This window comes from Dendrobates tinctorius, unplaced genomic scaffold (assembly GCF_039654945.1).
Source record: "Dendrobates tinctorius isolate UK_male_01 unplaced genomic scaffold, ASM3965494v1 ptg000043l, whole genome shotgun sequence".
In the NCBI taxonomy this organism is placed as follows: Eukaryota; Metazoa; Chordata; class Amphibia; order Anura; family Dendrobatidae; genus Dendrobates; species Dendrobates tinctorius.
In genome coordinates this window covers 19,214,287-19,230,665 of record NW_027361711.1, presented here as the reverse complement: position 1 = coordinate 19,230,665, position 16,379 = coordinate 19,214,287, and the positions used below count along the sequence as shown (strand labels likewise).

Below are 16,379 nucleotides of genomic sequence, written 5' to 3'. Positions count from 1 at the left end.
GAAGCACCTGAAGGGTTAATAGACTTCTTGAATGTGGTTTTGTGCACCTTGAGGGGTGCAGTTTTTAGAATGGTGTCACTTTTGGGTATTTTCTGTTATATTGACCCCTGAAACTCACTTCGAATGTGAGGTGGTACCTAAAAAAATGGTTTTGTAAATTTTGTTGAAAAAATGAGAAATCACTGGTCAACTTTTAACCCTTATAACAACCTAACAAAAAAATATATATGTTTCCAAAATTGTGCTCATATAAAGTTGACATATGGGAAATGTTATTTATTAAGTATTTTTTGCGACATATCTCTCTGATTTAAGGGTACAAAAATGAAAAGTTTGAAAATTCCAACATTTTCAAAATTTTTGCCAAACTTCCAATTTTTTCATAAATAAACACAAGTTATATCGAAGAAATTTTACCACTAACATGAAGTACAATATGTCACAAAAAAAGAATCTCAGAATCAGTGGGATATGTTGAAGCGTTCTACAGTTATAATAACTTCATAAAGTGACAGTGGTCAGAATTGTAAAAAATGGCTTCGTCATTAAGTACCATATTGGCTCTGTCACTAAGGGGTTAATTAAAAAAAAACATTAGCACAACCCTAAATTACTACATTTGTAAAGTTGATAAAAGTAGGTTTATGCACAGAACGTGCCGATATAGCATACAGTAACTAAAACAGGTATTCAAAAATTAAAATGTATTTTCTTTAAAAGATTAACCCCTTCATGTCATCGACTTTTTCCTTGCCTTTGTTGCGGGCTCTCATGCTGAACTAGAATCTTTCCTCTCAATTGATGGCTCTATTTCATTCTTTTCCTCTCTACGGCTGGTCCTGCTGTACCTGGTTCTTCTCTACGTTCCCCCCGTGAATGGTTGGGAATACCCTTAAATGTTACAGGGTAGTTAGGCAGCTCGGGCATATTGCCCATCCGAGCACTGCGGGGTCAGGCCCCTGACTGACTATAGCCAGGAAGCCCTTCCTGTCATACACCTCAGCTAACCCCTCCTATAGTTAACTATTTACAGCGTGACCTAACAAACTGAGCTATGTGCTCCATCTAGTGGACATACTATACACTGCACTGTCCCTATTACGTACACAATGCAGAAACATAGCAGTAAAAGATATACAAATAATACAACAGAGTCAAATATATATAAATACATATATACATACATGTATCATAAAATGAAGGCTTAAAGGGGTAAGACGCTCAACCCCTTACACAGCCACAGGTGGATTGGAGATCCACCTGTGGCTGCTAACCACTTAAATGCCGCTGTCAATCAATGACAGCAGAATTTGTCATTTAACATGTGCAAACAGGAAGCGCGTCATTGATCCTGCCCATTGGCACTTCTGTCACTTGATCAGTGCCAGTGGATTGTCATGAAAGGTGGGGATTTGCTGAAAACACCCATGCTTGTTACAACAATTTTTCTGTGAATGCCGTGATTTCTTCTTTACATACCAGTGCTGATGCTGAAGCCATGCTATGTGTACCACAAGCACTCGGATGATAGCATCTTCATGTCTCCTAAGAGGACTATTAAATACAGTAAAAAGTTAAAACAAAGTAAAAAAAATTACAAATATAGAAAAATCACAAAAGTTTAAATCACCCTCCTTTTGCACCATTAATAATAAAACAATTTAAAAAAATACAAATATTTGGTATCGCCGTGTTCAGAAATGTCCAATCTACCAAAATATAGAATAGACTGCTCCCGGCACTTTAACCCCCAGAATACTGCGACCAAACTCGATTGCAGCATTCTGGGAGCAGGCAGAGTGCTGACAGCCCCTCTGCCTTTGGATCAGAGACCCCGCGTCGTGATGCGGGGTCCCGATTGCTGCTATGGTAACCTGATGTCATCATGACAACATCCAGGTTACCAGAGATGAGAAACTTCCCAGTCATGCACAGTGCATGATTAGGAAGCCTCTCAGGTCAGTGTGCAGAAAGTGCAGCGCTGACAGCATATATAGCATGCAGATGCTGCTTCATCATGCTGCTATGGCGGCAGAAACTACCTCTCTGAGCATGCCAAAATACTCGGAGGACACCCGAGCATGCTTAGAAAAAACAGAACAATGAGTCTACTCGCTCATCACCAGTAACCAATCTTTTCACTCAAAACAGCATCAAAGCATCAATTCTTCTCAGTACACTTGCACACAGTAATTCAGCAGGGAGGTTGTTCCAAACATCTTGGGGGACTAACCACAGATCTCTGCCTGTCGCTTGTGCAAATTCTTTTGTCTATTCGTGTAATCCCAGACAGACGTGATGATGGCAAGATTAGAGCTCTGTGAAGATATATCACATTCAGGACTCCTTGATCTTCTTTATGCTGAAGATAGTCCTTTTTGCTATTTGCTGTGTGTTTGGGGTCATTGTCCTGCTGCACAATCAATTTGGAGCCAATTAGACATTTCCCTGATGGTATTGCATAATGGAAAAGTATCTGCCTGAATTAAACAGCATTGAGGACACCATTAATCCTGACCGAATCCCCAACTCCCTTTGCTGAAATACACCCCAAAAATTGAAAGGAATTTCAACCCTGCTTCACTGTTGGCTGCAACACTCATTACTTTTCAGCTCTCTAGCCCTTCAATGTACACACTGTTTTCTGTTACAACCAAATATTTCACATTTTGACTCATTAACCAAAGCACCTGCTGCCAATTTTCTGCACCTGACTTCCTATGTTTTCATGCATAGTTTAGTAACCTGACCTTGTTTCCAAGTCAAAGATATGGTTTTTGATCACAATTCTTCCATAAAGACCACTTCTAGCCAAATTTCTCCAAAAAGTAGATGAGTATAGCTGGCTATTACTGATTGCTGCCAGTTCTGAGCTGATGGCACTGCTGGACATCTAATTTTGGCGATAAACAAGTATGATGTGTCTTTCATCTGCTGGACTAAGTTTCCTTGGCTGACAAATATGTCTATGGTCCTCAGTGCTGCTTATTACTCGATGTCCTCAATGCTGTGAAATAAAGGCAGAAACTTATCCAATATTCAGTACCATCAGGGAGGCATCTGATTGGCTCCAAAATTTTTCTGCTTCAGGACAATGACCCCAAGTATATATTTAATGTCACTAAGAATTGTGTTAATAATAATAATAATTTTATTTCTATAGCGCCAACATATTCCGCAGCACTTTACTTTATAGAGGGGAATTCTACAGACAATAGACATTACAGCATAGCATAGCAATAAACACATAGATCAAAACAGATAACAATAGGAATGTGGGCCCTGCTCGCAAGCTTACAAACTATAAGGGAAAAGGGGAGACACGAAAGGTGGATGGTAACAATTGTTTTTATTGTTTGGACCAGCCCTAGTGTAAGAATCGGGTGTTCCTGTTGCTGCATGAACCAGTTAACAGTCTAAATATGTAACAGCACAGACACAGAGGGCTATTAAATGCAAAAAGCATGTGAGAACATGATGTGAGGAACCTGGATATGGCAAAAAATTTTGAAATGAGCCACACAGGGATATTTAGGTTAGTGCGTTGAGGCGATAGGCCAGTCTGAACCAGTCTTCTGCGTAAAGATGAAAAAGGAGTACTGGAAGACCTGATCTCAACATCATGGATTCTGTGAAGGAAAGAGACAGAAAATCTCTGGTCAGTTCTCCAAGATGTTTGGAACAACCTTCTTGCCAAATTCTTTCAAAACCTGTGTGCAAGTGTACCTACAGGAATTGATGGTTTGATGATGTCTTCAAGGCAGAGAGTGGTCACACTAAAGATTTATTTGATTTAGAGTTCATTGATTTTGCATTTTTGTTAATTAATAAAAAAAAACAATTCTATATTTGAATAATTCCTACATTACAGCATTTCTTCCGTCCTTGCCTAAAACTTTTGCACAGTACTGCACTGTATCTCCTATCGAACTATCATTTTTTAGAAGTGATACAATTCTTGGGATAGATTCTATCCAAAAAGAAGCCAAAAGATTTCTGTATAGAGACGGTAGCGGCGCCCTTATTGACGGACACTCGTATCTTAGGCTACTTTCACATTTCAGGTTTTTTTTTTCCGGCATGATGCGGCGAAAATCCGGACTACTGGATCCGGCCGCAAACACTGACACCGGATCCTTCTTTCTGCCAGATATATTCCTGGCAGAGAAGGTCTTCCGGGCATGCGCAGTGCATGCAATGTTTTTTCCAGACACCGGACTGGCAATTTTGACCGGATCCGGCAAAAACCGGACACACCCCATAGGCATCCAGCACAATGTGGCGATAATGAAACTCTATGGGGAAAAAACAGACACGGTGGCAACAGGCACCGGATCCGATTTTTACACATTTCCCCGCATCGCCCCTGATGCAGAAAAACTGAAGTGTGAAAGTAGCCTTACACGTCAATTCTTCTCCAAGATGCACAACTGGAAGACAACCCGGAAACCGAGTTTTTTTTTTTCCTCTGGATCTCACTGTATCATGTCAGGCTGATGGAGACCAGACCCCTCTCTCTTCCCTCACTGTTTGCTTTTTCACCAATTATTGCCCCAGTACTGCACTTTTGTTGATACAGAAATCCAAAAAAGTGGTAATGTTCATTTGTCAGGGGGCTAAGCCATGGACTCCCACTGCATGAAAAATATATACACAAAGCAAAGGTCTCAGACGAGCCCCTCCATTTGTTTCTAAAATACAGTATTAAAAGTGACGCATTGTTGAAGATAAAACTGAGGATAAAGCTGCCTGTCTCCATTGCATGTCTGTGAACGCATTAATGACATTCCTAATCACTGTTAAGCTTATCTTTCAATTTATCCCCCCTACCTGAAAGCACAACCTCATAGATAATCAGATAAATAGTCTGGTTTCTCTTCTTGGACCAGGTCACTTCAGGCTTCAACTTGGGATATTATTCCCATAAATTACTATGCAATTAACAGGCTTAAAATATTAACCCTCTCACCTCAAGGTCAACCTTGAATACAACAACATCATATTACTATTTTGTATCATTATTATCACTATCACAGGTATTCTTAGCCAGGGGTGCCAACTTGACTTTTCATTTTTTTTTTCTGGACAGCTTCTCAAAAAAATCAATATTTTTTACAGACACGTTGGAAAACCATAATAAATTATTATGTTTATAAGTGATATATGTCTACAGCCCTTAATTCTGATGTGAAGGCATGAGTTGTATTCACCGTAAAATGACCAAAACTGTCTGTATAAGTAACTTCAGCCTCAGAAAAATCACAGACGCCTTCCATTTTTACTGGTCAAAAAAGACTGCCCTGGAATTTCTATCTGGTCACATAGTGGTACGCTATTATAAAAATGTAGAAAAAAATATACCAGGCATTAATGACAAGGATATGGTCATTTGGCAGATTATTTTTTTTTTATCTGAATTGTTAGTTTCTGCAGGATGAACCCGGATTACTGCAAAAAATGTATCCATGCATGTACATTGTCCTGGGTGCACACAGAGATGGAGATTGAATTTACTGGCCTTGATTGCAGACTATTTAGCAGACTCCTATCTATCCTGTGCCATTCATGTTATTAACATACTCTCATTGTACATAGGAACCTTCGCGCCCCTTAGGGATCATGACCTGGGTGCGACTGCTCATTTTGCACCCTTACAGCTTATCCCCTATACAAAGTATACAATGCTGGGGAAAAAGCCATAAGTCAAAAAAGAATCCATTACCAGACCAAGGTTAGGCTTCAGCTATATAGAAAACTCCATAAACACTAAATAAAAGCTCTATAGGATATTTATAAAAGCCGCAGATTGGTTGCAGAAGTTTTGAAAACTGGACCATCCATCTAAATTGGGATTGTAGTATTTTCTACTATTCAGGGCAAATAACCCCATTTAGATGTATGGAATTGATTTTTGAGTTGTATAATTAAATAGATAGATAGATAGATAGATAGATAGATAGATAGAAAGATATGTATGTATGTATGCATATGTTAGAATTGAGCGTCACTTGAGGTGATAACTAATAGAAGTACAACTAGATGGTGGCCCGATTCTATCGCATCGGGTATTCTAGAGTCTCTGTTAAAATAAAAAATAGTGATATACTCACCTCCCGACGGCCCCCGGACTCTTTCTCTCCTCTCACCACGCTCTCAGCATCTTCTGGTCCCAGTAATGCTTAGCGCGAAACACCGCTGATGACGTCGCGCTCTCGCAAGAGTGACGTCATCTCCAGCCCTTCTCACTAATCATTACTGGGACCGGAAGATGTTGGGAGCATGGTGAGAGGCGGGACAGAGTCCGGGGGTCATCGGAAGGTGAGTATATAACTATTTTTTATTTTAACAGAGACTCTAGAATACCCGATGCGATAGAATCGGGCCACCATCTAGTGTATTATACTCCTGTTACACCCGGAGCTGCTGTCACTGTTCTGCTGTTACCTAATGTATTGTACTCCAGTTACAGCCAGAGCTGCAGTCACTGTGCTGCTCTTACCTAATGTATTGTACTCCAGTTACACCCAGAGCTGCTGTCACTGTTCTGCTGTTATCTAATATATTGTACTCCAGTTAATCCCAGAGCTGCAGTCACTGTTCTGCTTTTACCTAATGTATTGTAGTCCAGTTACACCCAGAGCTGCAGTCACCGTTCTGCTTTTACCTAATGTATTATACTCCTGTTACAACGAGAGCTGCAGTGACTGTTCAGATCTTACCTAATGTATTGTACTCCAGTTACACCCAGAGCTGCATTCACTTTTCTGCTGTCACCTAATGTATTGTACGCATGTTACAGCCAGAGCTGCAGTCACTGTTCTACTGTTACCTAATTACCTAATGTATTGTACTCCAGAATATGTACAGGACTGTGCCTGTGTAATGAGCGACGCAGCAGTGATGCCTTTAACGGCTGTAATGTGCCTGTACAATAAGCAATGTGGCCGTGTTGCCACGACGACTAAGCAACTGTCGCTCATTGGTTGCGGCAGTTATTGTCGCTTTTTGGTCGCGGCCTAACTGCTGCGACCAATCCGCGAGGTGGGATTTCCATTACAGACAGACAGAATTAGACAATTATATAGTAGGTATGTGATAGACTGCTGTATATGCATGTATGGAATAAATGGAAATACATACTGGATGCTAATGACCATTTTTCCTGTGTTTTATGAGTTGATTTCATCTAATATACTTACAGTTTGTATTGGGGAGAACTATATGTCATGTGCACAGATTATCTCAAAAGTGTAAAAAGAATATTAGGTTTGTTGATATACAGAAGAATAATTTCCATTATAATGTAATGCAGTAAATTATTTTGGATGATTTGATCTATGTCCCTATAGTTTTGGACGAGATTGGCAATTTAAAGCAGTCAGATGTGTGAAGAGTACACAACAGGGGATGACTACACATATATACAGCTCAGTACACTGACCCCAGCACTTACCATATTCAGAAAGCAGCACTGATAGTAACAGGGCAGCCATATTAGCCACATGTACTAAAGCTAGTTTGGTGGTGGCATCATTCATCAGAGGGAGCTATAATAGTCAATCACACAAGAATTACCCAAAGTGTAACAGAATAGGAGATGAGGCTGCATCAGGCAAAAGCCATCAGGAAGGATGATTTACTTATTACTGTGTTGCTGTGAATCCCGCGCTTGGTGTTTAGAAGCCATCTCATCAGAAGAACACATGGACCAGGCCATGCAGGTATAGAGCTAGTGCTACAAATCCCATGTACAGCTCTGCAGGGTGGGTAGAATAACGCTGCTGCCATTCCTCTATGCAAGATCCATGGTGTGCGATCGGTTCACTTAGCAGAATGTCATTGCACAGAAATTCCCTCTAGAGAACAGGAGGTGAGATCTGTCAGTCCCATGTGGTGTAACAGGGGGTCAGGGCTGAGTCTCCGATGTTCTGGGCATGATACACCCCAATACCTGAGTCCTAGCACTACTTGTACAACACTCATCACACTAATGTGTATATACAGACATAGAACGAAAAGATACAAATATTATACACTTATGTATGTATTTAGGATAAAGTATGTGACATCATCTGGTTGTACAACTATATCGAAAAGCACAATGTTGTCCTATTCCAACAGCACTAGGGGAAGTGAGCCTTGTATGTGTGTATATAATATATATAAAGGTCACGTAATTTTTCATCATAAATTCATCAGTGCATAATAGATACATTATATATATACATGTTTATATCAATGAAAGAAAACCCTAAATGTATGGTAATATAGGTGGCAAAGAAAACTAGATGAGTTCCATAGAAACATAACACCTGATTTCTACATTCCATCTCACCAGTACTGAATAACAAGTGATGTCACGACATTATCGTGCATAGAACACACTAGTGCACAATGGGCGCAGCGCAGTCATCACTCCAGCCACAGGAGAAACACAGAATATGCATCCAGTCTATGAGCATTCATTCTGCATCATATCATCAGCACAGGCAATAACTCTGCCTGGAGAATAAATATCAGGCAGCTGTGAATCCAGCGGGAGAGGGACCAGGAGCAGCACTGGGAGGTGCTGCTGTAATGGCTGCTGCACTCGCCCATTAAATAGCCATATTTCAGGCACTCATCTATTAAAGTGTCAGCCTCGGCTATGGCAGGGAACCCGATTCACTAACAAATACGATCAGCCATTTTCCGCAAGAATTTTAATTGAAACGGATGTTACCACTATACAGGATCCTCAGGCTGAGAGAATAAACCTGTAGCCAATATAGGGATCCATGCAGATAGGTAATAATGTCCTAGTGATGCCAATAATGGGACCTTAGTGATAGCAGGGGGACAGCTGATGGTCAGATAGGTGCAAAGGAAAAAGCTTGATAGGTTGGAAAGTTATCTGAGTCTATCTATCGATTTATCATATATATATATATATATATATACTGCTCAAAAAAATAAAGGGAACACATCCTAATACATTGTGTTGTTTAAGCGTTCCCTTTATTTTTTTGAGCAGTATATATATATACTGCTTTATCCTAAATACATAAATAAGTGTATAATATATGTATCTTTTCGTTATATGTCTGTATATACACATTAGTATGATGACTGTTGTGCAAGTAGTGCTAGGAGTCAGGTATATATGTGTATATATATATATATCACCTTATTTGCTTCTAGTATAATTTCATACTAAATTCACATTGGGCAATTTTCATTTATGCACAAAAGATATGGCCAGACAAGCAGGACTGTAATTGCATATGTAGTAATGTAAGGTATCTTGGAATATCCCACAGATTGATGTAACTCAGTATGATACTTTTATAATGTATCTAATATAAAACCTTCATTTCTTCCCTACTTTTGTGTACTATATCACTACCTTTATTATTAGGGCATTATAAATGGATAAGCTTTACTACAAATATATATATATATATTTGCGTGTGTGCATTTAAAAACTTTTTAAATATATATAGCTTATATATTATTATTATTATTATTATTATTATTTATTGCAATAGCACCATTTATTCCATGGCGCATTACATGTAAGATATATATATATATATATATAAATATTTGCGTGTAAATATATCTATATAAACTATATACATTTAAAAAGTTTTTAGATATTTGCATATATGTGCACACACGGATATATATATATATGCTTCATTTATATATATTAATTTATATATACATAAATATGTAAACTTATTTTATATATATACATTATATTAACATCGCATAATAATCACAATAATATGATAATGAAACCATGCATTTATACGTCACCTTATGGATCAGGCATATGTACATATATTCACACACACACATATATATATATACATATGTGCATGCATGTGTGAGAATATATATATGTGGCATGCTGTATAAATACACTGCTTTATATCATAGTGCTGGTTACACTGCAGATCAATAAGACTAGACATGGGCCTGGAATCTTCATGATCCAGTTCTGGAAAAAGAAACAATAATTGAAGATATAAACTTGTTAATTCATTGATAAAGCAAGGCTAGACCTACAGCAGCGCTGTACCATAGGATGCCATAAATACCGAAAAGGATACAAGATGCCCTTGTGGACTGAAAACGAACTTTAATGGAAATACGTGTCAGCCCCTTTAAAAGTAGTGTGTGTGTGTTTTGCTGGATGCCTATATTAGGTGGGCTATATGTGAGGGTCCCTGCGTCAGCAGGCCGGGTGTGACCAGTGCAGCCCCCTGCAGGCTGCTGTGAGCCCTCCTCCTGCTCCAGCCTTATGGAGATGATGCCCCTGGCTGGCCACCACTTCCTAGGAGAGGACTGCTGCTTGGAATGAGCTGCTTCTAGGAGAAGAGGATCCTGTTTCGCCCTCTCTAGCTCTCAGGTCTGGGGAGGGTACATGACTCTGTATTGGGTGTTTGTGTTGGTGCCATGATGTTTGCCAGCCCCATGACTTCTACTCCATTTTCTGTCAAAGACATTCTGAATTTAGAGCAGCATCAGAGTGGCCTCTCTGCCATGGACATCTCCCCCAGGCTGGACACTTCTTCATGTATGCTCTCCAGCTTCAAACAAGAGTCCTATCCAGGAACCCCCTGCCTTTCGGAGCTAACTGAGGATCTGTCCCAGAGGGACCTCACTAAGGGCTCCTCTCCTTTCCCTGGATCCTTCTTTGTTAAAAACTACATGGAAATGGACTCTTCTAAGGAACACAAAGAAGACAAGAAAGGTAAGGAGGGGAATCTACAGATTAGAAGGGGGTGATCGGTGGCTGCAAGTCAACAAGAACCTACAATCCCTGGCACCCTCTCTGGAAATGACCCCATAATACCAGGCTTCAGAGCCCACCTCTACAGCCTGTCCCAATTACCTGCCATTTATTACCTCCATTGTGTCACTGGTCAGTGTGATCATCTTCCCAATCTAATCAGGAGAAACTCAAAAGTTCACCGACAATTGTCACCGATCCCTGCAGTCTTCTGGGTTCTACTAAATGGCTCAGTGGAAAGTAATGAAATATGAATTCCACCAACATTATTAATCTGGACACACAAATCAATGTAGTCTGCACTACATAGAGAGCACTCTGTGTGCAATGGGGTCACTATGTACTGGGTTATTACATAGGAACCTTGTACCCATGGGTTGTATGAGATTATTTCACCACCATTGCTATTCATATTTCTACATTGCTAAAATTGGAACTAATCAGTCCAATAAACTACTGAAAAATTAGTCCAGAGATTCAAATTATGTGAGAATAATTCCAATAATAAAACAAATATAAATAGACTACTCAAAGAAATGTGTAGACAGAGCTCTGCTGCTGATATTCGGATTGGGTAAAGTAATAATCAGAATAGCAACAATAATAATTCAAGAATAATTATGCAATAATTATCACTATCATGTAGGTATAAATGTAATACTAAAATAGCAATAAGCTACAGAAGTGTTTCAGTTTATAGAATGAAAAAATAAAGCTGATGAAATGTTTCACCTTACTCTACAATTATTCATTGCCTGAATCTTGCAAATTATTATTATTATTAATAATAATAATAATAATAATAATAATAATAATAATAATAATATCTAATATTTTGGAATGAATGTGTACGTAAGAATTTCTCTTTAATCTTTATTGCAACTTTTTCCTGAAGTTGAATTTAAATTTTCTTTAGCTAAAAATAAATAAAAAGGTAAAAGTAATGAATCAGATTCTTGGTCAGATCCTTTCTATCTCTGGGACCTGAACACTGGTGCCAAAACACTTCACTCACTCCCCTCTCAGTCAGAATGCGTGGCCAGTTCTTTATATTTATTGATTTATTTAAGAATAACCTTATTAGATGCTACCGGATAAACTATGAGTAATGGGATAGAACTTTGGCCCCAACTTGTTCATTTCCATCAGGTGCAGACTGATGCCAAAGCTGTCTCACTGCATCAGTCAGGATATAGGGTTAATATTTCAAGAATCTCCTTAGCTTAAAGGAGCTGTAAAAAAAAATGTAATAAAACATTAATGACATCAAATAAAAATATAAATGCTGCCATTTTTATTTTACTGTTTGTACAGTAGTTTAAAGGTCTTGTTCTCGGGGAAGGATTTTTTCTGTGTGTGGGTCTATGTTGTGCACAGGCACGAGTGGGAAGAGTGGCCCAAGAGACAATGTTCTCACCTGCATTTCGGCAATATTATTATCCCATTATTATCGCTGTCTGACAAGCAGAATGCTAAATGGAATCTATGTTCACATTGGTTGCATGACTGGTGGAGACGGCAGCAGGGGCATTACTAGTTATCAAGCGGCTGAGCTGGGTTTGTTAGGTGTTCATTTTTTAATAAAAATATAAAAACACATAAAAACAATTTCTGCTCAGAATCTGAAGCAAACAGAACTCAGATGGATCCTATAATAGTGACTGCAACGGGGCCATCCTGCTTCTCTTTCCATAAGTTCTATTCGTTTTGCAACTAATCTATTTGGATAAATACAGAATTCCCGAATGCAGCTGCGAATTTATCCTTTTACTTTTACTAACTGCTAGGGATAGAAAAGATAGAGAGAAAGGCTTAAGACCTTGAGCCGACACAGTGTGTACCTTTGGCATGGGAAGATGGATAGATAATAGGGAGATAGGGAGATAGACAGATAATAGCTAATAGACAGAAAGATGGATAGATAGATAAATAGATAGACAGATAATAGATAGATATAGATAGATCTATAGATAGATAATAGATAGGTGTGGGATAAATAGATAGATATAGGATAGATAGATAGATATAGATAGATCTATAGATAGATATAGGATAGATAGATAGATATAGATAGATCTATAGATAGATAGATAATATATAGATAGATAGATCTATAGATAGATAGATAATATTTAGATAGATAGATAGATAATAGATAGATAATAGATAGATAGATATGGGATAGATAGATAGATAATAAATAGATAATAAATAGATAAATAGATAGACAGATAATAGATAGATATGGATAGATATAGATAGATATGGGATAAATAGATAGATATAGGATAGACAGACAGATAGATAGATAGATAGATAGATAGATATGGGATAAATAGATAGATATAGGATAGACAGATAGATAGATAGATAGATAGATAGATATGGGATAAATAGATAGCTATAGGATAGATAGAGAGATATAGATAGATCTATAGATAGATAATAGATAGATAATAGATAGATGTGGGATAGATAGATAGATAGATAATAGATATATAGATAACAGATGGATAGATAATAGATAGATATGGGATAGATAGATAATAGATAGATAGATAGATAATAGATAGATAGATAGATAATAGATAGATAATAAATAGATAGATAGATATATAATAGACAGATAGATAGATATGGGATAGATATATCTATCGATAGATAGATAGATAGATAGATAGATAGATATGGGATAGTTAGATAATAGAAATATAGATAATAGATAATAGATAGATACCTTATTACCATCTATTAATATCTCTTTTATTTTTACAGATCTCTGCTCTCTGCAGAAAAATTTGGAAACCGATAAGCGGGAATTAGAGGACCCAGAAAGACCAAGGCAAAGAAAAAGGAGAAAGCCCAGGGTCCTCTTCTCACAAGCCCAGGTCTATGAACTGGAAAGAAGATTCAAACAGCAGAAATATCTGTCAGCCCCTGAGAGAGACCACTTAGCCAATGTTTTGAAGCTCACATCCACCCAGGTGAAAATATGGTTCCAGAACAGAAGGTACAAATGCAAAAGACAAAGACAAGATCAGACTTTGGAAATGGTGGGCCTTCCACCCCCCAGGAGGATAGCAGTACCGGTTCTGGTGAGAGATGGCAAACCTTGCTTGGGAGAGTCCTCTCCCTACAACTCCCCATATAATGTCAGCATTAACCCTTACAGTTACAACACTTATCCTCCCTACTCCAACTACAGTAACCCGGCTTGCAGTGGCAGTTACAACTGCAGCTACTCCTCCATGCCAAGCATGCAGCCAACCTCAGCCGGGAATAACTTCATGAATTTTAGCGTGGGGGACTTAAACACAGTGCAGACACCCATTCAACAAGCAAGCAGTGTGTCTGCGCTCCATGGCATCCGAGCATGGTAGAACTTGGCTAGGCGCCATTCTGAAAGCACTAATCAAAATGGTGGCATGGACTATTTAGACTGGAAACTATTGGGGGGAGAAAAAAAATCTGTCCTGCATCTTCTAAAGAAGAGATGTAACTTTAATCCCTTGGTGTGAGATTGGAAATTGAGAATGAACAAAGGACAATGTGGCGTGCTGGACAGGACCAGCAAGCAGAAGATCCACCTCCGATCTGTTGTGTAGTGTTCATTTGTTAGCATCACCAATATATTTGCAGATTAGCCAAGTGTGTCAATCGGTTTATTTAATCCCAGAAGGCTTTAGCAATAAATACGTTCACCGAAAGAGTCACGCTGACCCTAACTACTGGGAGAATGTGAAAAAAGCTCAAAATAAAGAAAACCAATTCCTAACAGTTTGGTCTTTTAGACGTTTTCTCGCTTTCTATGATCCTTTACGCTATCGAAGGTTCTCAGCAAGAATCCCAAATGTAAACAGGTTTAGATTGGAATTTACAAAGCTACAAACCGTGAAAAAGATAGTAGAGATCTAATATAATTAGCAGATAACATAAACTAATGTTAGTTATTCCATACGTGGAAAACTTCCACCATGTTTGACCCACTTGGGTCTACGTCACGGGGCAGCCCACGATGTAATCCATGGCAGGACAGCAGGTCTGTTACTGTTGGTGCCAGTGGGCCTAGGACATGATCAGAAGAGAGTTCATCTGAGATTCTGTTGTAAATAATGTGTTTTTGGTTTTTATTATATTAAATTATTTTCTTTTCCTTTAGCTCCCATTTAGCTTTATTCTCTGATGTGTGTACCTAACATAATGCATTTTAGGAGTGTTCCTTATCCTTGGCATACATTCAGAATGCATTTTATAGACTGTCGAGCTAAACACCTTGGAAAGATCCAAAATAAACTCAATGATAAGCACTGAGGTCATAAAACGCGACAAATAAACATTTATTTTATGACACTTGTGTAAAGTATGGATGTGTGTGCATATGGAGAAATAATATGTGTGTGCATACGGAGAAATGGCCAAAAATTGGCCAAAAAATGCCAGCGCTGCCAATATTTAACTTACCTAATTAATTCTAACCTAGTTAATATCAAATATAAAATACATGCATTTTGTCCTAGCTTCATAAATGTGAGAACCCCTGTCATTCAAGCGCAAAAATGATTTTTTTTTTAATTAGATGTTTAGCGGTTTGGACATCAAGATGTGTGTGTGTATATATATATATATTGTATTTGTGTATATGCCAATAAGTTCAATAATATTCATATTCATTTATATATTAAAATATTTTTTGGGAGATCACCTCTTACTGACATTTGGGTGTCTTAAAGGTAGAACGATTTGCTGTAGAAGCACATTGGTTGGTTCTTATTTTGGATTTTTCTTTAAATACAGGTGCATATATATAGATGGATATATATATATATATATATATATATATATAAAATGTATATATGTGTATAAATACATTTTTTAATATATATATTAAATCAAAAATAAGAACCAACCAATGTGTTTCTATAGCAAATCATTCTACCTTTAAGACACCCAAATGTCAGTAAGGGGTGATCTCCCAAAAAAATATTGCTTCATCTAGTTGAAAATTATTGAATTTATTGCCATATACACAAATACAAAGTCAGATATTCCAGTTTTCATTCTTCTGGAAATCTTCCTAAAGGCCCTTAAATTGTTGTATAGGTATTTTAGGCTCCATGTGGAAAGTGTTGTTGATGTAAAAGTCGTCGCCTATTTGCAATGAAATAATCCCTTTTAACATGTTACCAAAGTACAACTACGGTGGAGAACCACCTAGATCATATATACTAATTATGAAATGAAGTTCATTTTTTTAATTTTGCGATTATCAAAACTTGCTGCTTCGCGAAGTGACTGAGCTGCTTGCTAGACAGCGTGCTTTCCTTATAATAATAATCTGTATTTTAATAATCTTTATTTTTATATAGCACTAACATATTCCGCAATCTAAATCTAAAATTCCCTATCAGTATGTCTTTGGAGTGTGGGAGGAAACCGGAGTACCCGGAGGAAACCCACGCAAACACGGGGAGAACATACAAACTCCTTGCAGATGTTGTCCTTGGTGGGATTCAACCATGCTAACCACTGAGCCACCGTGCTGCCCTCTTATAATAAAAAATCACCAGCGTTCCCCTCATTCACGTTATATACAGCACAG

General features: G+C 38.0%; 1 protein-coding gene across 2 annotated transcripts in view; it reads left to right on the top strand.

Annotated features, from left to right (window-relative positions):
* Positions 1-14,809, top strand: part of NKX2-5 (NK2 homeobox 5) — a 35,947-nt gene extending 21,138 nt beyond the window's left edge. Inside the window, exons 2-3 of one of the 2 annotated variants that reach the window (XM_073575295.1) lie at positions 10,490-10,741; positions 13,556-14,809. In XM_073575295.1, the coding sequence (XP_073431396.1) occupies positions 10,490-10,741; positions 13,556-14,160 (857 nt within the window). In that variant the 3' untranslated portion in view covers positions 14,161-14,809. Of the gene's footprint in view, positions 1-10,443; positions 10,742-13,555 lie in introns of those variants that run through there. The other variant, XM_073575294.1, reaches the window with a different exon arrangement.
* The last annotated feature ends 1,570 nt before the right edge of the window (positions 14,810-16,379 follow it).